Here is a 27,199-nt window from a genome sequence, read left to right as displayed (position 1 = left end):
GTGGCGCAATCTTGTCTCACTGCAACCTCTACCTCCCAGGTTCAAGCAATTCTCCTGCCTCAGCCTCCTGAGTAGCTGAGATTACAAGCATGTACCACCATGCCCAGCTAATTTTGGTATTTTTAGTAGAGACAGGATTTCGCCATGTTGGCCAGGCAGGTCTCAAACTCCTGACCTCAGCTGATCCACCCACCTCAGCCTCCCAAAGTGATGGGATTACAGGCTTGAGCCACTGTGCCCAGCCTTACTGTTTTTATTTTAACCTGCATATACCTATGCTTCTGTCTGCTATAGGCATCCTAAGTGAATTAATTGGTACCACATTTAATTAGAATGAGAGCTCTGAAGCCCTTACATTCTGTTGCAGAGCCCACAAGTTGAATCTGCTGGAGTATCAGAGGCTATTTTAACCAGGAGCAAGTGACCCATTCCCTTCTGCAACTCACCCCACCCACCCACACCCGCTCGTTCCATGCCACACTTCCTTGGCACTTTAATCACAATTTGAACTGATTGCTCAGCCATAAGGACCACATCCTACTCCTTGTCCTCCTCCTCCCTTCCCGGTCTGAGATGATATATCCAGTGCTACTGAAAGTGTAGGAGTACCAACCAGTGGCACTAGGAGAACCTGGAGCTTTGTAGAAATAAGAATCTCAGGCCCCACCCAGATTACTGAATCTCTAGAGAGGGGCCCAGCCTTCTATTTTCTTGCCAACCCAGTGCAGGTTCTTAATACCTGGGTATCATGATGTGCTTGAGAATACTCTTAAACTCGTAGCACAGGAAAGGGTCTGCCACCTGGTGGGCACTTAGGAAATGTGCATTTTTTTTTTCCCCTTCCTTGAGTGCACGTGGGGAGCCACTTGAGTCCCTCCATTCTTGGTTGGGCCTTTCTTTGGGCCTGACTTATCTCAGTCGCCAACTGGAAGGTCTGCTTAGTCACTGCCTAATAACATATCACCCTGGGACTTGAGCCCTTCTGAGAACCCCACGCTGTTTGACTGAGGCCTTGATCCTCCCCTGAATTCTTACAAGGCTTCTCCCCTCTACCCTCTCATGCCCTACCGTACTTCTCACTGGGAACCACAGGGTCCCACCTCCCACAGGATGGGTTCTAGACAGATGCGTGGATCCCTGGAGCTGGACCTAACCAGCCCTGCTGAACCCAGGCAGTCAGGCCTCTATACTTTTATGTCAATCACGGACCTTCCTGAAACCGTGAAACCCAAGGGGAGAAACAAGGCAGGACTCACCCACCTCCCTGGTGGACTCAGAATAAAGGAGAGCAGTCATCAGTGATCTCGCGGAAATGTCTCTGTGCTTAACATTTTCCAAACTGATTCTGGAATACCCAGGAAGGCAAGAGGAAATGAGTTAAAATAATTTTAAGAACAAGTTATTTCCTCCCATTATAAAAGCCTATATGTTCATGGTAGAAAAAAAAAAGTCTACAAATTTTTTAAATTGCAAATGGTTTCAAATCAGTTGGAGTTCTATCTCCCAAGGGTAGGCACTGTACATTGTTATTATATTTCAGTCTTTTCTCTGTGCATGTGTATTTTTTATAAACCTGGGATCAGACTAGGCATACCATTTTAACCAGCTTTTAATGCCTAACAATATATCATGAACATTTTCCCATGTCATTAAATATTCTGAGTCCTGACTTTCATTAGCTATAGATTGTTCTTGCTTATAGATGTATCATAATTTATGAAACCAGACCTCAAGATTTAGACAAGTTAAAGTAATTTTTTAAACAATATCTTATGTCAGCAAAGGGGAAAACTATTAACTCGTGCTCTTCATAAAGAAAAAAAATGAATCAAATCAGTGATGACAATTTCAAATGATATACCATTCTCATTTACCAAAATAACAAAGTGTCTTAAAAGTTGGAGACATAAATGCAAGTCATTGTGTGCATTATAATCTTTCATGTTAGACATTCACATTTTCAGCAGATGATTGCTATCTTTGTCCTTAAGTAAAATACAAGGACATCTCCAGGTGAATAAGTATTTTAGAAGGTGGAGGATTGAAAAGCTTGCGCCCTTCCGCCAGTACTGTCATCTGCTCCATCCATCTCTGCTCTCCACTCTGCCCCACTCATCATACATCAGGATCTGCAGTCCCAACTGAGAGTGCCAGTGATTCATTTACCTCAAGGGCACTCTGGGAACCTTAGCAATCAACATGAGAACAATGGCTGTCTCTCCACTTTTGGCATATGTCAGATAGCTGTGTGATTTGATACTTCAAAGGCAGGGACGAGTACCCCATAAGTATACTGGGGCAGACAGAAATAGAAGATCAAGGGGAAAAAAAGCTACCTGCGAGATGGGAGGGAATTAAAAACAAAAAAACTGGAAACAGCAATGTCAAAGGGAAGTAGCTATCAGAAATCCAAGGCCCTGGTTCATCTAACTTCAGTTTTCAGAGATGCAGCATGGAGCAGGGGATAGACCACCCCACGCTTTCCAAGGCCAACTGAACAGTGTCTGTCATGCCGAAAGATGCAGATGTACCCAACCATACCTCTCATCATACTCTGTCCCAGGGAAATACTCACACAGGGCACAGGTCTGTTCAAAAGTGTTCTTTGCATCTTTGTTTTTGTTACTGATAAACTGGAAGCAATATATATGTCTGTCCACTGGGGAATGTTCCAATAAATTGTGGTATATCCAAAGCATTCACTAGAAAAATTAAAAACAGACTTTTTTAAAAGAAATGATTTCAGGAATGCTTAATGAAAGTAAGCATGCATTAAGAATAGTGTAATCCCACTTATAGCATTAAAAGTCTATATAATTGTGTGTTTACAAATGTGCACAGAAAAAAGTTCCCAGATATACATCAAACTTGTTTCAGTAGATACCTTAAAAAAGAAAAGGGTGGAATAAGAAGGATTAACTCCATATGCAACTGCATTCAAAAAGCTTTACAAGAATGTATTAATAAATATTAATGAATGTATTAATGAATAATGATGTGCATAATTTGTTTAATGTTACGATCATACGCTTCACAGTTAGGCGTAAGTTGATTTCTTGCTCTTTAAATCATCAGCTCAGGGAAAATTTTTTAACCTCTGTAACCCTCAGTCCATTTAGTTTTAAACGGGAATAATATCGAGCTTTCAGATCTGTTGTAAAGATGGAAGATATTTCAATGAAGGATTTAATTTTTTTAAATAAAAAAAAAGGCCAGATGTGGTGGCTCACACCTGTAATCCCAACACTTTGGGAGGCCGAGGCAGGTAGATCACTGGAGGTCAGGAGTTCAAGACCAGCCTGGTCAACATGATGAAACCCTGTCTCTATTAAAAATACAAAACAAAATTAGCTGGGCATGGTGGCATGTGCCTGTAATCCCAGCTACTCAGGAGACTGAGGCAGGAGGAGCGCTTGAACCCAGGAGGCAGAGGTTGCAGTGAGCTGAGATAGCGCCATTGCACTCCAGCCTGGGTAACAGAGCAAGACTCTGTCCCAAAAAAAAAAGAAAAGAAAAAAAGATGAAAGATAATATGTATAAAGCACCCAACATAGTGCCTGGCACTTAGGAGAGACTAAACAATGATAACTCTTCTTAGAATATAAACACACCTCTTAGCCTTGTGCCCACCTCCTCCAGTTTTTGCCACCCTTTCTGACCTTGAAATACATTGAACTATATAAATGAAGGGAAGCAAAACAAAACATCCTGTGCACAGCTCTAGTAGAGGCATAAACAGTTGAAAAAAAAGAAGTCCATAGCAACAACTAAAGTATTTTTTTTTCAGACTCTTTTAAAATTTAAAACTTTAAATAAGAAATCAAGGGGAAAATGCAGTAGCTGAACTGGAATTCTAACTCAGGCAATCTGGCCCCAGGGTCAGAGCTCTCTACTGTTATAATCCCCTGTAACTCTAAAGGGTAAGAACATTCCAGACCTAAAGGAAAGAATTTGAAACTGTAGAGGAAATACTGCTCTACTGTCAGGTAAAGATTGCAGGGCGGTCAGACCTGCCATGATGGGAGCAGTAGGGGTCAGCATGTATCTACTTATACAGTCCGAGGTCATATTCTGGTGCTGCCACTTACCAGCCGTGGAAACTTGGGCAAGTCGCTTAGTTTGTTTGAGCCTCAGTTTTCTCATCTGTCAAATGTGGACCCTGCCTCATAGAACTGTGGAAAGAAACAAGCTCTTCGATGATCTCATGGGACACAGTGGGTGCTCACTACATGGGAGTTATTTTTCTTACAGTGAGCCAGAAAGACTATGAGAACCACGTTGGACATTAGGAATGTAGCATGCCCATGTAAGAATAACCACTAAATTGTGACTGACAGGATTGAAGTTTCTAAAGCCAGGAATATTGTGGACGCAGACAGAAGAGATGCAATAGCCAAATCCCGTGACTCTTCCAACAAGTAGTTTTCAGACAAAATCAGATACAAGTGGATGGCTGATGTACCTAGCATAGAAGGTGGAAAGGTATTGTTGGGAGGGTCAGCCTTACAAAGACATCGTAGGTGATCACTGGAATTCAAAGTCTTTCCCTTCCCCAGGACATCTTCTACAAGTTGCCCTGAATGTTTATAATTCTATCAGTGCCCTCCTATTGTTGTCTTTCAAAATGCAGACTTACTGGCTGAATATCTTATCAAGTCATTACCTTCTCCACATGGGTGAATTGGATAAGATTCCTTTTACTTTTGCCAGGGTCCAATAAAGACAATGGAAAGAATGGAACTAGAAGGAGGCCATGAACAGGGTAAGGATAGCAAGGGATAAGAGAGAAAGAAAAGAATAATAATAAGGAACAGGACTGCCAAGTAACAACACTGTGCAGCTTGTCAGGGTGTGAGCAGCACTCACTTCATTGTCAAGGCTCTAAAGACAAACGTCACCTATCTCATTGTTTGTCAAGGGCTGACCCTGAGCATAGGTTTAAACTACAAAGAGTTTCCAGCCAAATCTAGACAAATGTGTGAATGGCGTAATGGTCATAGGCTATCAAGACATCCCCAAAGGCCTCACCTTACACAGCTGGCCTGCTGCATGGTATCTTAGGGATGTTGCCCAGCACTTAGTAAACACATAGGAGAATGTTTAGGACAGATGACCACTGGTTCTTGGCTTTGACACTTACCAGCTATTTAACCTTGGCTAAATCAATAATTCTCTCCAACAAAGAACGTAGTCAGAGATTAACTGTGACCACAAAGAAATCAAAGAGATGAATCTGTACTCCGTTTTTAAAGTGGTCCTCCAATATGATAATCGTATTTCCGCTTGTGGGGAAGGCAAGGAAAAATATATTAAATCATTACCAGCCCCCTAAAACAAGATATGATCATCATGAAAACATAGTATCAGTCCCAGGGTAAGTTGGGAAATCAGTTGCCTTAAACCATCTCTTTCAGTGTCCTTACTTCCCTTGAGGACATCTTTTTCCCAGGCACATAGGAGTCTTCGGGCTATCCAAACCCATTTTCAGTTCTCTACTAAGTCTAGGCTTCTTCCTTTTCAGTTTCTGAAAAATTCTCATTTTCCATAAAAAAACTTATTCCCCTGAAGTACTGTTGGTGACCAGTACTGACTTAACTCCTTACCTCTCCAGGGCAGGGAGGCTTTGAGTTTTGAGTACCCCCGGAGATGCTGCCATCTCATGCCAAAGGTAGCCTCTGATAGTGGCATTGCAGACTAGGAGGCACATACATGGGGGAACCATATCACCTGTGCTTATGACCTGGCACAGGGCTGGTTTCTCTCTCCAGTTATTTGAGCTGTATTTACAGATTGGTCTTTCAGGTCTTGACCAGTTCAGCCTTCTTGATTGAACTGGAACAAATATGAGCCTCTATCCACACTGCCAGGGTCTCAGAAATTCAGAACCAGCTGAGCTTTTCAAGTAAGATTAGAGTCAGAAATCCTCCATGGTCCAGAGCTATTCTCCATGGCACTGACCTGACATAGGATTATTGTATATTGTGAACCTCTATCCCCATGACATTTGTCAGTATGGGCTTATACAAGGGACTTGGCTTTATTAAACTGCACTGCCTCTTAAAATACTGAGCTGTGCTGCATATGTGACTGTTTAACTCAATTGTCTATATGATAAAGTCACTTGGCATTTGAGTAAGAATATCATGTGTGGGTTGATGGTTTATTAGTCTAGATTGGAATATTCTATGACTGGCAGATTGTACCCCAACAACCCGTAGTTGCCTCAGACATCTAGTACAGCTATAAAGGCCATACTATTTTGGTTAAGCCTCAGGACTAATGAAAAGATACATATTCAACTCTTTGTTTGCCTAGTTCTGGAAACAACTTCTTATAATAAGACTAAGATATAAAACTAAAGGTCAAAACTGTGTAAGTAAAAGAAGTTACTGCCCTTTAAGGGAAAAATAATACATGTTAATTTTTGCAGCAATTTCAATTGAATGGGTTTCCAGGGAAACGGGTATCTGCAATGGGTTCATCCCACTTAATATTTATGACAAGACATAGGGAATTTCTTTCATGCTATCTTTTCCTGGTTACACACGACATGCTCATTCTTAAATTTCCTTTGAAGCGATCATTCTATGCTTGAGTCTTATTTGTTCTCCCAAAAAAAGAAATGAATGCCCATTCTATGATTTTTTAAGAACCTTTGATATCAGGAATATAAGCCTGGTGATCACTACTAAAAAATAAAAGTATGCAAATCAATCTGACTCCCTTTTTTAATGAATCAAAAGCTATTTGTTATTACTTGTTTTATTGAAAATCTGCTTACTTTCTGAGTTGGATTCTGTTTCTAAGAGTTGAAGTGGAAAAATAAAATTGGTGGCAAAGGACCACTAAGTCTTCAAGGTTAAGTAAATTGTATGTTTTCTTGGAAGAGCTCCTAAGGCAGACCTATAAATTTCTTTTTATATTTTGTTTTAATCTCAGGTTTACCAAAAAGTTGTCATAGTGCAAAAATTCCCATACCCTTCACCTGGATTCACCAATTGTTAACATTTTACCATATTTCTTTTCTCATTCTCTGTATGTGTGTGTTTGCTTATATACATATTATTATGCCATTTGCAAACCATTTGAGAGTAAGTTATAAACATCATGCCCTTTAAACTCTAAATACCTTCTAAAACTAAGGAAATTATCCTAGGAAGCCATAGCACAATTATCAGAATTGGGAAGTTTAACATTGATGCATACTATTTTCTAATCCTCAGACTTTCTTTACATTTTACCAATTATCCTTCCTGCCACTCCCTTGGAGGAGGAGTTGAGGTGAGGACCAGGGCTGGAGAGAGGACTTGTCTCTAAGAGGTTTTCACAGGCTTCGTTCCACTAGACAGGGCTGGGAGAGGCCACCACCAATTGTCCTTTGTACCAATCTTATTTTCTGGTCTGGGATCCAGGCCAGGATCATTCATTTTATTTATTTACTTTTTATCTCTTTAGTCTGCTTCTTCCTCCCACCACCTGTCCAACTTTACTAGAGTATAATGGACAAATAAAAATTGTATGTATTTGTCATGTACATAATTATGTTTTGACACATTATACATCTTTAAATGATTAAATCAAGCTAATTAACATATCTATCACCTATAACCTTTTCGCTTTTTGTGGTGAGAACATTTTAGCAATATCAAAGTATACAGTGAGTTATTAAATATAGTCACCATGCTATGCAATAGATCTTCAGAACTTAGACGTCCTGTCTAACTGAAATCATGTACCCTTTGACAAACATCTACCCATTCTACCTACCCTCCCCACTGCAGACCTTAGTTATCACCATTCTACTGTACACTGCTTCGATTTCAGCTTTGTCCATTCCACATACAGGTGAGATCATCCAGTGTTTTTCTTTCGGTGCCTGGCCTGTTTCACTTAGCATAATGTCCTCCAGGTTCATGTTAGTCTGGAACCATTTCACAGTTTTTCTTTGTCATTCATGCCATTGAAGAAATATTTCTTGAAGAAACACAGGCTGATTATTGTGGAAGACAGTGTGGTGATTCCTCAAGGATCTAGAATTGGAAATAGCATTTGACCCAGCCATCCCATTACTGGGGATATACCCAAAGGATTGTAAATCATGCTGCTATAAAGACACATGCACACGTATGTTTATTGTGGCACTATTCACAATAGCAAAGACTTGGAACCACCCCAAGTGCCCATCAATGATAGACTAGATTAAGAAAATGTGGCACATATACACCATGGAATACTATGCAGCCATAAAAAAGGATGAGTTCATGTCCTTTTCAGGGACATGGATGAAGCTGGAAACCATCATTCTCAGCAAACTGTCACAAGAACAGAAAATCAAACACCACATGTTCTCACTCATAGGTGGGAACTGAACAATGAGATCACTTGGACACAGGAAGGAGAACATCACACATCGGGGCCTGTTGTGGGGTGGGTGGCTGGGGTAGGGATAGCATTAGGAGATATACCTAATGTAAATGACGAGTTAATGGGTGCAGCACACCAACATGGCACATGTATACAGATGTAACAAACCTGCATGATGTGCACATGTACCCTAGAACTTAAAGTATAATTTAAAAAAAACAAAATTGTAGAAAAGAGGAAAGAAGGGAAGATAACCAGAAAGAAAAAGAAGAAATACAGGCTGATTATTATTTTGGAATGTCCCTTAATTTAAGTTTGACTGATGTTTCCTCATGATTTTTTTTAGACAAGGTCTCACTCTGTTGCCCAGGCTGGAGTGCAGTGGTGACCTCATAGCTCACTGCAGCCCTAAACTCCTGGCCTAAAGCAATTCACCCACTTTGGCCTCCTTTGCTCTGGGTTATAGGCATGAGCCACCACACCTAGCCTTTCCTCATGATTAGAATCAAATTATACATTTTGGACAGAGATATTAAAAAATTGTATGGCATGGCGTTTGTTCCTATGTAATTTTAGAGTTAATTATATGATGCAGAAATAGTTTTCAATCTTCCAAACCACTTATATCTTAGTGTGAGCAGGCCTAGATCTTTACTGGTGAGCTCATTATCTCACTGAGTTAGAAGAAAGTATATTTTCTAAAAGTTCTCTAATAAGCATCTATTCAATGCTTTAAAGGTGAATGTCAGAAGAAAAAGTTGTTTCTCTGCCCCCTCTGATATTTTTCAGGTTTTGAAAGACAGAATGATACTTACCTAGGGAACGCCTTTCTCCGTAATACAGGCAAAGAGTACATTGTCCACGGTCTGAAGACTTTTCTGAAGATAAAAAAATAGATATGGCCACTTTATTCTCTTCTCATATTTTAACTAAACATTCTTTTCTTTCCACAATCCAATCCTATTAAATTACAAAACAACTAAGATCTTAGGTTAACCTTGATATTTATTCTGTATCTTTCTGGAACATTTTGACATTTGAAATAAAATGAAGAATTTCAATCTGCCATTTCTAGATTTGGATCTCAAGGGTACCAACATGAAGTAGATCCTATTTTTGAAAACTTTTACAAATCCTTTTACTCTACTCATCCTTCAAGGCCCAATTCAAACATCACTTCCTCTGTGCATCCCCATGCACCATCAGAATGAATTTGGGTTTTTGTTTTTAATGCTGTGATAAAATTTTGTCCAGGTACTCACTGTGTTCTGCCTTACTTAATTGTGGCTTCTGAACATGCCTGTTTGATTCACTGGAGATTGTGAATTCATCTTGATTTGTACTGACAATATTTTAAATTGAGTGTGTTCTGTGTGTCCAATACCTTACTATACGCTGAGAATAAAAAATTATATGCACACCCCTTTTTTTCATAGGATTTCAAACAGAAAATGTTGGCAGAATTTCGAGTCTAGGCTTGCAATGAGCAGTAACTCTGTTGACAACCAAGCGATGATGAAAATTCTATTGGCTGGCTAGCATTTGTCTTAGGAAAGAATAATGAAGAATGTAACTTACGTTGTTTCAAAAATAATAATTCCATTTTACTCCATGTTCACTTAACGCTTGAAGTATTCAGTGTATGGGATACTGTTTTCTGCTTGCTGATATGTATTTTTAGTTTGGTTGCAAATTTCAGAGTCAGGGCCACGTCTTCCTCCTATGGTGTATCTCCATTCGATCTGGGAGAATAACATACATGGTATTGATACATAAATGATGTAAACTTTATTTTATTTTGAGAATCAGTCTTAGTTAACTCAAGCTATTTGTAGCCCTGCGTCTAGTTTTATAAAGCTTCACTGAGATATAATTTACATACCATCAAATTCCCCTGTTTTAAGTGTATAGTTCGATGATTGTTAGTATATTTACAGAGGCGTGCAACCATCATCATGATCTTATTTTAGAACATTTCCATCATCCCAAAAGAAACTTTGACTCATTGACAGTTACTCCCCATTCCTGTGCCCAGCCTCTGGCAATGACTTTCTTTCAGTCCCTTTAGATTTGCCTTTTCTGAAACTTAACAAAAGTGGAATGCTGTAGTATGTGGTCTTATATGACTGGCATCTTTCTCTTAGTATACTATTTTTGAGATTCACCCCAAGGCAGCATGTATCAGTAGTTTGAACTTGTTACCTTTTTTTATAACATTTTCAAGTATACTGTAGGACTGGAGCCTTTATTGACAAGGAATAAATCTTTTGAAACTACATCAGTTGTGGCATAGTCTAAATTTTGCACTAGTTGTTCTTAAGGGTGAAAAAGCAAAGTAAATGCAGATGATTCAATTGTTCATTCATTATTCCTATTATTAGGGAAATTTGTTTTAAAATTAATCTCTGACATGTTATTCTGGGATAAAGAAAGTATACTGTAGCTGTTAAATGTCAAAATTATTCCACTTAAACAACTAGTCAACTTTTCACATCAAGTCGATCATTGTGAATTACAATGAAATAATTATCTTAACACATAAAGGGGAAACATATCTACTTTCTCTAGGTGATTAAATTTAAAAATACACTAAATGAGCTGCTATGTGATATTCAAGTAAAACATAAATGATATTTATAAAACACATAAAATATTGAAGAGCGTTTTTTTCCTAGAGATACAGGGAAACATATTGACTATAATAAATATACAATGTGACATTAAATTAAGTACATCTTTGGAAAAACAGATAAATCATTGAAGTGATCTTAGAATTTGTGTCGAAACACATTATTAGTCACCCAGAAATTTCAAAACAATAAAATAATTTTCCACTTAGAAAAGCATAGCGTGGAAGTGGGAAAAGTGATTTCTAGAATAGTAACTCGAGGGCCTAAATTTCAATACTAACCTTTTCCCTTAGTAGTTATGTACAGTAAGAAAAGCACCCCTCAGTTTTCTACTGTACAAAATGAATGGAAATACCTTCCCAACCGATCTTATTGTTTATAAAGACACCATGCAATAGACCTCATCATTATTATATAGCCAATTGTCTAATTAAAGGTACACCAAAACTGAAATATTTTTGCATTTTTTTCTACACCATGATGTTCAAGCCACATCAGACTATATTAGATTCATTAAGGTTTGCTTTTGAATCAAATGTTCATTTATAAAAAGAGCAGACATTCCACTGTTGGCTTAGAAAATAGAAGACTTCAATGATGATAACAGTGGTCTGAAGTATATTTCAAATTTTTCATTTTTCTTTCAATCTCCAGCCTTAAGAATACTATTCTGTTCACTTTTGTATATGTGCATTTTTCTTTTGGTTTGGATCCTGAGCTCTTTTGAGTGGTATCTCATTCCCTCAAAGCACAAGGAGACTTTATGATTTGCCTTTGGTCTTAGGAAATATCAGTCAGAATAAAACCCTTGAGCTTTATCCCAGAGTTCTTATGTGAAAGACATTATGCTAGGACTCCAGTCTTTAATCAGCACTGTTTCATCCACTGGAAATACTATGCAAGAAAGGCGTTGGAATAGTACAAACGTGTCTGGGAATTTTGGACCCACAACCCATTACTTGAAAACTTAAATGAAACAAATCTTGAATTTAGGCTAAAATCAAACTATATATTATTTCTCAATATGAAAAAGAGGATTGCATGGACTTAACATCCAGCAAAGATTGTTTAGTAATTTTCTGACATGTGTAAATCATGTCTGACATGATTAAGTTTCTGGACCCATCAAAGAGGACAGATGACAAACAACGAAAAATCACTGCATGTCAGTCACTATAGCCCTACAGTTTCCCAGACTCCAGTGTAAGCTGCTAAATGGCATAAGGGCAGCAAAACAGAGACATACCATTTTGGACATAAATATGGTATTTGCATGCATTGAGAATATCAGCCCACTTATCAGTTGTATGACTGCGGGCAAGTTGTAGAACCTCTCCGAGTCTCAGTTTCCTTATCTCTAAAACAGGAACGGTCATATCTACAAACAGGATTGTTGTGAGGCTTAAATGATATAATCTATAGGAAAGTAGTTAGCACAGTGTATATAGGAATTGTATATAGGAATTGTATCTAGGAATTGTATCTAGGAATTGTATATAGGAAACAGTGTGTGACCACGCCAGAGAAATGCTTTTCAACAAAACTGCAAATGGCCAGCATTCAGGTCATATGAGAAAGTGGCAAGAGATAAGAGTAGAAAGTAGTCAGGAGCTACATTACAAAAGACTTCTAAGTCTTTAAGCTTTATCTTAAAAACTAAAGATTATTGCAAGCTAGGATTGGGGTTGTGGGAGGGGCAATAGGTGACATGCTTCAGATTCTCCTTTAAAATCAATTCCCCTAGCTGCAATGTGGAGGATGAATGGAAAGATCAGAGTAAGATCAGAGGCATAGAAACCTCTTGGGTTAGCCAAGTTTTCTCTTAAAAATGAAATGATTAGTTTAATTAAAACAGTAACAGCATAGAATAGTTGGCCCTTTGTGACTAGAGGCTGTGGCAAAGCTACAAAGAAATAAATAAGCTGTAATGAAAAGTCCAAGTATGTAATTTCTACTTGAACAGATCTGGATTTGAATCCTCACTCTTCAAATTACCTATTGTGCCACTTCAGACAGATAAATTTTTTTCATCTATTAAAAAAAAAAAATGTGACTACATTAGGACAAATACCTAATGCATACCTGACTTAAAACCTAGATGACACGTTGATAGGAGCAGCAAACCACCATGGCACATGTATACCTATGTAAGAAACCTGCACATTCTGCACATGTATCCCGGAAATTGAAGTAAAATAAAAATTAAAAAAAAAAAAATGTGGTCAGCCATAGCTGCTGTAGGACTATTGTGATGTTTAAATAAGATGATGCATATAAACACCTGACACAGAATCTGACACACTGAGTTTAGAATCGGTATGTGAGGTACCTTGGCATCCAAGGAAAGGGGTTTGGTAGGTGGCTGGAATGCACGTCTGGAAGGCACAAGGGAGAGTAAGCACCATCTGCACACAGGGGCAATAGATGAAGCTGTAGACATTGATGACTTCACCTGGAAGAATATGTATGGTTAGAAGAGAGCTGAGAATAGAACCAAAGGCATGGCCAATTGTAAAAGACAGACGAGGAGATCATCCCTTGAAGATGACTGAAAAGAACTGTCCAGAGATAGAGGAGACATGTGGGAAAAGGCTATATGACATGGAGGTTTCTGGTATACCATCAATAGGTTTGGCTGTGGAGTGAGGTGGAAGCAGAGGGCTTGTGCTGTTGTGATAGTATTATGTCCAAAGACCCAAAAATGTCAGATATCACTGCTCCTGTTGAGAGTCTGGAGTGACAATGATACAGTTTGTTAAGTATTATGGTACTGGTAGTGCATGATCACCAAAACTCAAAGTGGAGGCCAGGAAAATTGAGCTGCATTGGCCACATGGAGCACGCCATTCTTCCTAGCCTAATTAGGCCTAAAACGTTTTAGATCAAGGACAAAGCCAATACACCTGCCAGGACCAGGAGAAAACAGAAACAGAAGAAGACAGAAAGAGGTTTTGAGAATCCAGGGCTTAAGGTAACAGCCAGTGATGCTGGAAAAGTTGGCACAGACCAACTAGAGCAACTTCAGCCTTTACTAAGACAGTGGTTCTCAAACTTCAGCTAGTGTCAGAATCCCCTGAAGGGCTTGCTGTCCCCACCCCTCAGAGTTTCTGATCCAGTTGGTCTGGGGTAGGCTATAGAATTTGCATTTCTAAGAAGTTCCAGGATATGCTAATGCTGCTTGTTCAGAAACCACCATTTGAGAATCACTGACCTAAGGATTTTGGACTCTTAATCTTTGTGGAACCACAAACGACTGTTCTCTTTAACTTGCTCATCCTAGAAATGGACATATTTCATCCAGTAAAAGGCTGCTGTCACTAAGTTTGTGGTATCTTTTGCACAAATGTGCTGAGGCAATTATTCCACCTTTGTGAAATAAAACATGCAGCTCCAAAATTTAGACCCACAAAGAGGGTGTCCAGGTTGAGGAAGCCACCAGGACTGCCTTGATGAGAGTCTCTTGCCCTTTGGAAATCTCTCAGTTCAATTATTGGGCCTGCTTCCGTCAGCTTGGTCCTAAGAGTGTCTTGTTCCTGCTTCAATGTTCTAATCAGGGCCATTTTTTTCCCACTGCACCAGATCAGAATCCATTCCCTTTATAGTAAAACACTGTTACTTTTTCAAGCACATGTTTGTAAAAGCATATTCCGCTTGGTGATAGATTATGGTGAACAAAAGTCTCCCCTTGGTGCTCTTTTGTAGAGCCGCAACAGGCTAGAACTATCAAAAGCTTTTATGAAATGCCAAAGGAAAAAATTAGAAACAAATTCAGTGTACAATATATTTTAAAAGAGAAGAGCTTTGAGTTTCTATTCTTACCAAAGCAGACTTAATTCAAGAGCCCAAGAGGCCCTGGGCTTGCCCTGTGCCCACCTGGGGATTTGCATTTCCATGTGTCCAGCCCACCTCCTGGCCGGCAGCTTTCCTCCTTGGTTAAGACCCGAAAAAGGACACTCCCCTTCAGCAGATTTCTTCTCTCTGTTCTTGGTGTGTAATCTGAGAAATACACTGTTATGTATCTGTGCCTTAACTTCCAGCATATATATCCAACAGAGCAGATGACTAGGTTTTTCAAAGTATGTTTCATGGAACACTTGTAACAAATGTTACACGATACACACAGGGTTCTATGATCAGGAATGTTTAGGAAATGCTGTTACACAAAGTCATTCAAAGTTGTGTGTGTGTGAATCTCCAAGAGAGGAGCATATCATTTGTCATTTCCCAAACTCATTTGATCATAAAATCTCTTTTTATTGTTTTCTCTTTAGATCATCTCTTGGGACTGTATTATGGGACCACTTAGGGAACACCATCTGAATACTAACCCAGTAGCCATGGTGTTCATTTAACAAGAATTACACCATTACAGTACTGGTAGGGGAGGAGGAGTCATGCTAATTAACACTCCCAGGATTGAGGAAGTCAAAGTTTCTAAAATGATTCGAGTGTTGCATGATCTAGTGACTCAAGGCTTTATATAATTTGGCAGAAATCCTGAGAAGGGAGAGTCAATCCCCAGGCCTGAGACAAGCTCCTTTACTCCCTTTCCTCCACAGCACCTGTTTAACCCTACAACACTAGGCCCAGTTGGGAAAATAAAGGTCCCACCTACAACACGAGAAATGATACAGTCAACGCAGGAGTGGGTCATGGCCCCAAAAGCTACCACCTACGATGTGACAAGTCACTTTATCTCTTTGGGATTCCGTTTTCTCATAATCAGATAAAATACATGTGGAATGCATAGCTCAGAAGTTCCTGCTGTAATATCCTAGGATCCTAAGACAACCTAAAACAGGTCTCAGCCTCCATAAATGTTCCATATGTGTTAGGGTTTAGAGGGAGGGTTGCTTTCAAGTTGAGTGGTCCGGAACTTCCAGGAGCTTGCCCTGCTCCCATCTCTGGAGTTGAACTAATTTGATGTCCTTTTCAAAAGCAATGAGTCCAAAGATCCAGACCTCAACAATCCAAGAAAACATGGTCGAAAAGTTTTTATGCACCTCTTTAGTTTCTGCCAAAATGTAGTAGATGTGCTTTCAGCACTTCAGTGGTAAGATCGAGACTCATGCTTCTTTACATTTTTAAAGGGAACTTTCCTGAATTTGAGTAGTTACTTCCAGGGGCAGGAAATGTCTCAATCCTTTTCATAATCTTTTCTGGGGCAGAGGTGATTGGCACTGATGATCGTTATCTGTAATTCCATAACCTCAACTGAGGTGGCTTTAATAAACAGCTCTATCTCTGTTCTCTTGTAACGAAGATATAAAAGAACAAACTGGATCAATTTTAGACAGACAGATATCTCCCAGGAACTTTCAAGCCTAAGATAATCCACTTATTGCAATATGTAACATTTTATCTTTTTTTTTTTTAATGCACATGGATTTTGGTGCACAGAGAGTCCTCCATCTTTTTTCTGAGCGAGCAAGTATTGTTATGTATGTGAAGAGTGTCAGGGCTTTCAGGTCTCCGATGGAATCAAGAGGTTCCTGACACACAAAGTGTCATTTAGGCTCCATCCAAATGAATGAAAAGGGCTCTGTCCTGTGAAGAGCTGAAGGGAGGAATGTATCAGACAGAGGGAAGAACATGTGCAGCGTCCTTGAATTGAGGCAGGCAAAAACTTGGCATGCTCAAGGAACAGTGAGGATGCTGTTTTGGTTTATGTCAAGGAAGCAGGAGGATTGATGAGAAGTGGGGAAGGACCACCTTTTGGTAGAGGTTTGGATTTTGTTCTAAATACAGTACAAAGCCACTGAAGGTTTTAAACAAGGAAGAAACATTATCTGATTTGCAGCCTGTAAAACATCACTCTTTGGTGGCTCTGTCAAGAAAATATTAAAGTGGCCCAAAGCTAATGAGGAAGCCAGAAAGGAGTCCAGTTAGGAGATGATGATGGTTTGGACTGCGATGATGGCAACGGAGAGAAGGAAGTAGTTGGATTAAACATATATTTTGGAGGAAGAACCAATGAACTTACTAATGGATTGGATTTAGGTAGTGAAGGGAAGAAAAGAGTTGGCTTGAAGGTTATTTGCTTAAGCTCCCAGGTGGATGGTGGTGCCAAGATGGGACTACTGTGAGAGGAACATATTTTAGAAATTAAGTTGGAGATGCCCGTTGGTTGGGCAAATGGAGATGTCAAGTTGATGGTTGGATATAGGATCCTGGTTTCAGAGGAGACATCTGGGATGGAGATATCCACATGGATGTTGCACATAATTAGTATTTAAAACTATGAGACAGGATGAGATCGCCTAGAGCAGGGCTTGGCAAACTTTTTCTCCAAAATACCAGGTGGTAAATATTTTGAGCAGGCTATAAGGTCTCTCTTGCAACTACTCACCTCTGCCATGATAGCACAAAAGCAGCCACAGAAAATATGTAACAAATACAAGCTGTATTCCAGTAAACTTTATTTACAAAACAAGTGGTGGGTCATGTTTGGCCCACAGGCTGAAGATTGCTGACCTTTGACCTAGAGTGTAGAGAAGTAGCCCAAGACAAGACCTAAGAAATATATAGGGTATATATAAAATATATGTATATAATTATTATGTATGTGCAATTGTCACTTACTAGGCCAGTCATCATTCCAAGTGCATTACTTATATAAACTCACTTAATCTTCACAATAACCAATGAAGTGAGTACTGTTATCTCTGTTTTACAAAAAAGAAAACTGTGACCTAAATAAGTTTATTTCTGTCTCTTGAGAAAAAAAGAAGTCCATAAGTTGGCAGTCCAGAGCTAGTATGGCAATTCTGTGTATTTCAGCAACCTAGAATTTTCCATATCATTCTTCCACAATCCCTAGAGTATAGCCCTCACTCTCATGGACCAACATGGTGGCTGGGACGCCAGTCATTGCAGGGAGCAGAAAGTCGAAACAAACGAGAGGCAAATGGAATGCACCAGTTGTCTTTTACTGTGTCTTTTAAGTTTCCTGGAAATTGCCTTGCAACACTTCTATTATGTCTTATTGGTCAGAAGTTAGTCACACAGACACATATTGACAAATGGGAAACAGATTTTTTCTCAGGGGCCATGAGTCCAACTAAAATTTAGAGGTTCAATTACTAAAACAGAAAGTAAGAACAGTCATTAGAGTAGAAGTTAAAAGGCTCTGACCAGTTGCTTTAAAGCATATCAGTTATCTTTCTTTATGTGCCTTTTTGCAAGTACAGTTAGTTGATAGCACACCCTTCCTAAGACATTTCTGCTCAGCCATTTGGTATCTTAGGCCTCCACTGATGATGTCCTACATACTCTTCCAGCTCACTGGTCACCTCTTCTGTGAAGCCATCCCTGGCACCCTAGGCAGATTACTCCTGTGCCCCATCCTGAGTTTATTACACTTCTCCTTGGATTTCGTTCTTTCCTGGCATGCCTCCTTTTGTGCTGCCTCCTCTGCTTGACTGGGTAACTCAAAGGCGGGTGAAGCCTGGTTGAAGTGTGGAGGGTAAATTGCTAAGAACTAAGGGAAATATGTAGTGAAGCTGCAAATGAAGAAAAAGGAGCTAGTCCACAGGATTCCCTGCTCCTTGGTGAAGGGACTGGGGTCAGACACCTAGTGGAACAAGTGGCTCTCAAATGTTGCTACTTATACAAATAACCTCAGAACTTCTTTTAACAATCTTGATGCTAAAGTTTCATCCCATAATTATTAAAGCAGACTTTCTATGAGTCACACCTAGGCATATATAGAGAGAAACACTTCTAATCAGAATTATTAAGGTCCTCCTGAGTTTATTTAAGGCAGTTGGATGCATAATAAGTGAAATAACTCTTAAGCTGCTCTTTAAATAATTAGAGCAAGCAATCAAGAAAATAAGACAACAACCTTACTGAAGCTTACCCCATTTGTGACACATAATATGTTTAGATTGCTTTATTGACTTTACAAAGAAGCATGCAAGACTGATCACAGGTGACAGATGTGATTGCTTCTGTCAGGATGTGAGGGGCCATATTTCAAATTCAATGTGAGTGTTGAGCTCCATTTTCAACTACTAGTAATGAGAGTTTGGTGCATTCATTACAAGTAAAGAGTATTCCCATTTGGTGTGGAGTGTGTTTCAGAATGTTTTGTTCTGTTTTCTCCAAACAGTAAACATTAGGGAGGAAGTGAGCTCTCTTAAATATGTTTTGAAAATTTTTTTAATGTAAAGATTTCTGAGGGGATTCAGGATTTTTTTAATTCAATAAAAATGCTGTTGACCTTTCAGATGTTTAGTAAAAAGTGAGAGAAAGTGTTTCAGCAGCTATTCTTTCCTTTTTCATTGCAGTGTTTATATCCAGTTTCAGGGGAGAATAACTGTCCAATTTTTCAAGCATATTTAGAGATTTCTGAAAATTATTTTTAAGTGTTCCTTTGGAATAAAAGTTGAGTCTCTGATTTTAGTTGATATTGTTACTGATGAGAAGCAAGAAATTGCTTGGATTTCTGCCTTTAATGAAAAAGAGAGGGAGCCAGGAAATGCACTGGGCAAAACTGCAAAATCGAATGGATTCAACATGCAGCTCTTAACCAGAAAAAGAGACTTTGAAACATGTGCATTTGCCAAAAAAGAAAACTGCTTTATTGAAAGGTTAATTTTCATATTAGGCTTGGGAAATTTGAGATAAATAAATGAGATCAGACAAAAAAAACCATAAGGCCTGGATTCTTTTTCCTGGGGTTTTCAGAAAATAGTTATTGCTTCCAGTGAAATGTTTTGACATTTCCAGTAGGGAGAAAATGTTAATTGTAATATTGTGTATGTGTTCTTAATAACACTGAATAAATCTTTTATTTGTTTTAAGAGTAATAAGAAAGTAAAAACACTATTAAAACGTTAGCTGTCTTCTTTATTCCTTATGGTAACTTTTCATGCTTTCTAGGATACTGTGATTCATTTTACAGGTTCAAATATATACCAACTGAAGAACATGTTTTTGCTTGTTTTATATCAGTTGTAGTTTTTAAAGGAGTCTTATTACTATCCTCCACATAGATCTTCCTGGGTCTCTTTTCTAATTTTGTCGCATCTTTTGCTCATTCGATAATTCCTCACCTTTTTCCGTTGAGTCCATGGCTCCTTTACTACATTTATGAAAAGTCAGCACTTAAAGACAGCACAATGATGGTCCACTTGACTGTATATGTAATTAAGCTACCTTTTGGCAGAGACAGTGATTTTTTTCTGAACAGCCATCTCTGTAGCCACCAACTCCTTGCTTTGTACTTAACAGACACCCCATAATTTGTTGAATGACTGTAATACCCTCCTTACTTCTGCCATATGTCCCTGCCCCAGAATTCCATGTTGCAATTGATGACTGGAGCTACATGTCCAAAGCAAAGGTCTCACTGTTGAAAATTACAATATTACTTTGTCGATGGTCCTTTAGAGAGAAATACCAACACGGTCACATGCTCATGGACCAGCAGGAAGCCAAAGGTAAACGTCACCACCTGAGGCCCAGCCCTGAAAACAGGCTGCCTAAGAAACAGAAGGACTCGCCAGTGTAGAAGAGCAGCATCTGCCCTTCCTGATGTCATGATCTACAACTATGCATATACGTGACATGCACACACTGGTCACCATCCACAGGGAGAAAATACCATTAGTAATCATCTTAGCAAGCATTTACAATCTAATTTGGTATTTGTTAACTTCTTAGTTAAAAGATATGATGATTCTTACAGAAAATGCTGTTCCCTTTTTGATCACTATCTTTAAGTAACTACATGAATACCACTTAAATCACATTAAATCTTGAAAATAATCTCAAAAGCAGTTTTGAATGGGAATAAAGTGATAAGTGTTTACAGTTTTCCACGCACTACTCATCAGAGTACTATTAAGCACCAACAGAAAAGGAAAGCTGCTATATAATAGGGGTATTCCTCATATAGGGGCATTGGCATACACTCTCTCTCATGCCTTTATAAAGAAAACATAAAATACAGAATTGAACAGTTAACGTAAGCTTTAGGTCTCGTGTAGATTAGTGCTTATGAGGTAGAAAATAATCATGTGCAAGGAACAGAATAAAACTCACTCGCAGACATCAGCAGCATTTTCAACTGTGTACTTCTTTGGCATGTTTTAAAAACCAGTGGGACCTATGTGTCATGGGAAGATGGTTGGATCCTAGTATTAAAAGCCAGTCAGTAACATTCAACAACAGATTCAACCAGTAACATTTGCACAGCTAGATTAATGTTTTGGAGTCAGTCAGTCATCAGGCTCATTACTACTGGATTTTCTCTGGTTCCTGCTAATAAACTAGATTATTGATTTTAGGATTTTCTTTGTATCCAAGGATATTCTCTAAGATGTCTTTATAATGTTTCATGCTTAAGCTGTCCAGCAAAATGACATAACAATGAGTAATCGTTTTATAATCACGTTGAAAGGGGTTAAAAACAGCATATAAAATGAATCTTAGCAGCTTCAGAGAAACATTCTCGCTGCCACTTCCCTATCTGGGTGGAGGTCATTCCTACCTGCCTGCCATCTTCCCCAGGAATTAACTAGCTGCATGCACAGCTTAAGACCTTTGATAGTCATAAATCTGCTTTCCAATATGTTTGGATGGCAGAAGAGCTCAAAAGACACCTCGGTCTAAATAGGATTTTAGCACATCAGGTGCTATTACAAAGTAAAGCAGGCTGGGTTGCTGTGTTGGTGGTGGTGTTTATTCATCTTCCCTTCGCGTTTCATGTGTATGTATGTATGCTTCTCTGCGTATATGCCCAGCTCTCAGGGTGTATGGGGCTGGAGAATGCATGCGTAGAGTGTGTGTATATGTAAAGTAGAAACTGAACCAGGGAAACAAAATGAACTACTGTATGCAAGAAATATATGAAGTGCACCCAGCTGCCGGCAGCAATTGCTACATGCAGTCCACTGATTATTACGCGTATTTTGAAGATAGTCCGGGTTACAGTGGTTGCGATGCTCAGGCTGTGCCCAGTAACAACATATATATGGAACAGGCCTGGGCAGTGAATCAGCCTTATACCTGTAGTTACCCTGGAAACATGTTTAAAAGCAAGGACTCTGACTTGGACATGGCCCTGAATCAATACAGCCAACCTGAATATTTCACTGAAGAAAAGCCTACTTTTTCTCAAGTGCAGTCGCCATCGTATTCTCAAAAAAAAGGTAGGGACCATTTTGCTTAAATGTGTTCAAAGTTTCACTGTTTGTTTTCGTTTCGTTTTAAAGTTACAGTTTACATCAGCTTCGTCAAATCTTTGAATGTGAACGCTATTTGAAATTAAAAACGGCAGTAAGAGGGGTTGCTAGGTGATTGAAGGACTCTGTGAACATCAAGATTTCCAAGCACTTTTTTTCTTCATCTGTGAAAGCTGGTGTGAGTTGGCTTTCTAGGCTGTATTTTGCTATGTGTGTGTATATATTGCCCAAAGTGACTATTGTTGGCTTCTTGGCGAAAGAAAATATGCGAAAGGTTTCCAGTTGGTGGGTAGGTGTTGTGGTGTCTGAAGTGGGATAATTCTCCCCAGTTCAGGTTCAGATTAAAAACTCATTTGACTTTTTCTTGGCACTTCATTTTGAAAGTTTATTTTCGTTAACTAGTAAAATATGTTAGTGATTTCTTTGACAGTGCTATAATAATGTTGATTTGCTAGGATCTGTAAATGTTCATTTTAATGTATTTACTTATCCATGTAAAGAGTAAAGAGTCTATTTGTAACCATGTCAAACTGTAAGAATGTAAAACTCAAACAAAAACTGAGAAACTTTACCTTGCTATTTTGTCCCTAAAGTTGAACATGTCTGCAATCATATCAAGTGAATTCTCTTTATGAAAGGAAGTGAAACACCCTTCAAAATAGCCAATATTAAAACCAGTAAAATATCCATATATCTTAATAGACACCGTGGCTTTATAATGCTGTTTAAATTTCTGTCAATAGGTGTCTTGTATTACTGAAAAATAAGATACTGAAAAATAAAATAAGGGAGGCAAACAGGTAGAACTCAGGACATTTAGTAGCAACTGCCAGATAGGAATGCTTTTCAAAATAGTGTAAATTCTAGTGCAGATACGCCAGAATCTCATGTTTTCTGTATATAATCTATAGGATATTGCATAGAGAACCAAATTTACAAGTTTCTGTAATTTACAAAAACATGATGCCCTTTGATCCTCAAAGGTAAATTTCTCTGTTAAATTAATCTTAAAACATAATGTGGTTTATTTAGTTGTGGTTTCTATAAAATTTATCATTTGCTTTTCTTAGTGTGACTCTATAATTGAAAGTAGTCTGTTATGAAAACAAATGAACAAAATTTTATAAAAACAAAAACTAGAATCTGTAATTTTTACTACATATAGTGTTATTCTATAACTTCCAAGTATGAAATATTAAGGAGATTACAGCATAAAATATATTTAGAGTTGCTTATCTTGATTTTTATTTATAAACATGGAGTTTTGCATCCTTTTGAAGGTCGTCAGAATCTCATTTCTTACAAGAGACACACAGGGTAAGTCCCCTAATGGAAACACTTGAGATAGATTGAACATGTGCTATTTCACTTAATAGTGTAAGTAATTTAACTTTGAAAAGAAGAAATTAACATTGCCTCATTAAACATACTTGGATATGCCTTTTGTAGTGTTATAAGAAAATATTGGTGCCTGTCAATCTATGTGGTCATTCTGCTATTCTTAAAAATTCCTGCAGAACTTTTGAGGTTCTTTTCTCTTTTCACTGTATTTTCTTCAACCAACACTGGGGAATATTTGCTTATAAAATGTTAAACCAGGGATTCTTTACTAATTAATTTGATGCATGAACTAGAGGAAAAGACACATTGTATGCATATATTGATGTAATTTCAAAGCCATATGTCATTGAAAGGCCACCGCCACCTGCCAAAGTCACTCAAAGCAGGCAAATATTCTTAAATGCACCATTATTTACTTTTACAAGTCTTCAAGTAAATCCCAGTAAAACTAAACCCAGCTGTTAACTGTCTCTTAGGACAAAAGGTTGTACCCAACATGTTTATCCATATTGATCCACTATTGATTTTTGTTGTGTTGAAGGACATCAGTAGTGTCTCATTAAGGCAAAATTAAGACTATAAACAGGTGTTCAGTGGGGTAGGCCTCATTTTCCAATTGGATTTTTATCTATTCACAATAGATAAAAATTCATAATTGCTTCATCTGTGTTCACTTCTGTCATTACAGCTTTATAAACTCCAATAATGCAGCTGTCTTAACTTTTTCTTTATTTTTTTTTAAGGATGGCTTATTTCCTAGCCTTTATTTTCTAGTATACAGAGAATCTTATAGAAAAATTACAATCTTATAAAAAAATTATAGGTACAAACTGGTGAAATAAAGGAAGGCTACCCTACCCAATGTTAAGAATGGTTATCTTAATTGGTGGACTTTAGAATAACTTTAAGTTTTCTTTGGATTGTTTTTCTACAAAGGTTTTTTGCATTCATAGCCGAAAGAATAAGTTATCAAGTTCTGGAAGCATTAAGAACATGAACTAAGGAAGAGTCAGATGTCAGTTCATTGAATCACATTTAAAATAAAGCTTCAAGAATTGAGGAGGGGAAAACCAGTGTAATTTTCACATTGAGGAGGGCTGAAATGCAGAATGTAATGTGTGTCTTATTTTTCATATGGATTATAAAAAACAAATTTGTAATTTTCAAGAACCCTATCATTCACTCAGAAGATATGATATTTACTGTAATTCTAGTGACATAGCTGTGCAAAGGTATGCTAAGTCCTCACAGGGCCAGTGCTGGCTGCACACTTGTGGCCCCCACAAATTCAGGGGAAGGAGGGAATAAGTCTAGAATCAGATGGAGGAGAATTGGCAACTAGGTTGTTTGTTGTGCTTTCTCCTCTTTGGATGAGGTTTCAGCAAAGTAAAAAGTTGACTTTTTTTCTCCTTCTTTTCTTTCTTTTTTTTTTTTTTTTAAAAAAAATCCTTTTGTGGGTAGAAGTGCTGGCTGTTTCCATCACAAATTCTAATTACATTCTGAAGTTCCCGAACAGCCTGCATCTTCATCTGGTTGCTCTGAAGGCAGCTTTGCAGGTCAACCTCTCAATTTAGTGTGGGCCGGTTGGGTCTGTTGAAACAGAATCCCTCCTAGGAGTTTTCCCTGGGCAACTCTCCTCCACGGGATTCTTTGCTTGACCTTCTACATGCCGTCTTACTGCATGTTCGAAAAGTTGCCTGAGTTTGTTATCATGTCCAAGAGAATAAGAATTTCCTGTTTTTAGGCCAGGACCAAGGAGATGGGGCTGGGGGTGGGGGTGGGGGAGGGTTGTCCTATTCAGTTTTGGTTCTGATCGTATATGTTGTTGCTCTACAGCCACATTTTTAGTTGTGCAGAAAGAAAAATTAATAACCGAAGCAGAAACTCCACACAGGACTGTGCTTTCTGAATCTGGTTTCATTGCCCCTCTGACTTGGACACAGAATTCTGTCTTTTTGTATGTGTGTGTGTGTTCTGTAGCTCTGTTGACTCCAGGTGAACAATTACATAGGCATTTGAAATAAAAATTAAGTGGCAAATTGGGGAATGTTTCTTTCTCAAGCTTTCCTTTCCTCTCCTTCTTCCTCTCCCTCTGTCCCTCTCTCCTACTTTCCCTCCATCTCTTTCCTCCTCTATCTTCTCTTTCTCTCCCTCTCTCTCTCATCCTTACTCTTCCCCTCTACTTGAATTTTTTATTTTAAACACAGATGTGATCAGTCCACCCAGTGAGCTGTTGAGTACTAAATAAATAATCTCTTTTAAATGTAATAGTTAAGTGGTTAATGCAATCATCGATTTTTCAACAATGTGTATGTAATTTAAGGATGTGATGGAAAGTTAGGATGTTAAATTAGGTACTGCCACCCATTTACTGTTCAGAGAAAATACCACTCCAGAAAACATTACCACGACTTTTAAAAATACAGAACACATTCACTGTACAAAAGGTTAAATGAAAGTGCCTCTTGGCACCCAGAAATGAAAGCAAAGTAAGGAGCAATAATCATTTCCAAACCAAGTCCAAGTGCAGACAAAAGCATGAGCTGATTCTTTTCTTTCCTTTTCTTTCCTGAGAATTAACTCTCTTGTCAAAGACATGTCCTTCAGAGATTTCACTGAATGCCCTCACCTCATCCAGAGCATGCATTGCCCCTACTCACAATTAAAGCTAACAGTAGGAGTCCAAAGAATTATGCGCAAATGGAGTCAGACGCCTGGCAGGCTTGCAGAGGAATGGTGGCCCTGCTGGCCTTCTGCATATGGAGTTCATATCCACCACCTAACATGCCTCCATGAATACTTCTTCATAGTCAAGCACACTTTTTTCTCAGCTTTCAGTCTGAAATCAAGCTGCTTCCCGCCCTGCCACCCACTCTGGTCCAGCTTTTATGATCCCATCATCTTATGGGTCCTTGGCTTCACCAGTGCCCACTTGGTTATCTGTATTCTTCCTGTTTCCAGAGCCTTGGGAATACTGAGTTTCCCGTGCGCTGTCCTTGGTACTTCCCTCTCATCCGCTCCCTTGGTACCAGCTGTTGTAAAGAATTTCCTCAGCTCTCTGGGAGACTCCTAGAATGTGCTTTCAAGCAGTCACCGCACACACCTGCTTTCCTTATCTGCAGATACCTCCCGCCATGTTTTCCTGCCTTTCTTCCCTCCAGGTTCACCCTCTCTTGCTTAAAGCCTTCTGCTTCCAGCCACTCAGGGGCAGTTCTTCCCCATACTCTGCACCACCACAGGGCTCCTTCTCAAGGTTTTGGGCCCTTTTCTATTACCACAGATTTCACCAACTCTTCCCTGCCCTGAAGAGTTCAATTTTGATTATGGCTTTGTGCTTTTACCCACACCCTCTGTTCCAGAAACTTTGGCCAGTCTCCCCAGGGGTTCCTCTCTCTGTCACCCCAGTCTCCATCCCTGAATCAGTATGCTTTCCTCCAGCTGCCACCCACTGCCAGCCACACCCTGGTGGGCCACCTTGCTACTGTCAGCCTGCATCACTTTATGTCACCAACTCAGTTCGCAGCCCACCAGCCTCTTCTATTACCCAGCAACACATGCTCTTATCACCCCCCCTCCCAACCAGCCCTGCCTTCAAAAGCAGATATCCTTTGTTTTATACAATAGCTCTGAATCATTTGTGTAAATCACCTTTGAAAACTAGTTTATTATATA

General features: G+C 38.9%; 1 protein-coding gene and 1 long non-coding RNA gene across 7 annotated transcripts in view; one reads left to right on the top strand and one right to left on the bottom strand.

The window, feature by feature from the left end:
- Nucleotides 1–27,199, top strand: part of THRB (thyroid hormone receptor, beta) — a 366,193-nt gene that overhangs the window by 294,747 nt on the left and 44,247 nt on the right. Inside the window, exon 1 of one of the 6 annotated variants that reach the window (XM_011974796.1) lies at nt 21,721–22,153. The exons of the other annotated variants lie outside the window; for them this stretch is intronic. Within the exon in view, the coding sequence (XP_011830186.1) occupies nt 21,826–22,153 (328 nt within the window). The 5' untranslated portion in view covers nt 21,721–21,825. Of the gene's footprint in view, nt 1–21,720; nt 22,154–27,199 lie in introns of those variants that run through there. 6 annotated transcript variants of the gene reach the window in all.
- LOC105535638 overlaps nt 1–27,199 on the bottom strand; it is a 40,625-nt gene that overhangs the window by 3,313 nt on the left and 10,113 nt on the right. The window contains exons 2-3 of the long non-coding RNA XR_001005473.1: nt 13,324–13,446; nt 9,180–9,242 (exon numbers count right to left, since the gene is read on the bottom strand). This is a non-coding gene — a long non-coding RNA (uncharacterized LOC105535638). The remainder of the gene's footprint in view (nt 1–9,179; nt 9,243–13,323; nt 13,447–27,199) is intronic.

This window comes from Mandrillus leucophaeus, unplaced genomic scaffold (genome assembly GCF_000951045.1).
Source record: "Mandrillus leucophaeus isolate KB7577 unplaced genomic scaffold, Mleu.le_1.0 Scaffold149, whole genome shotgun sequence".
NCBI lineage: Eukaryota > Metazoa > Chordata > Mammalia > Primates > Cercopithecidae > Mandrillus > Mandrillus leucophaeus.
Note: the sequence above shows the minus strand (reverse complement) of the source record. Positions and strands in the feature narration are given on the sequence as shown.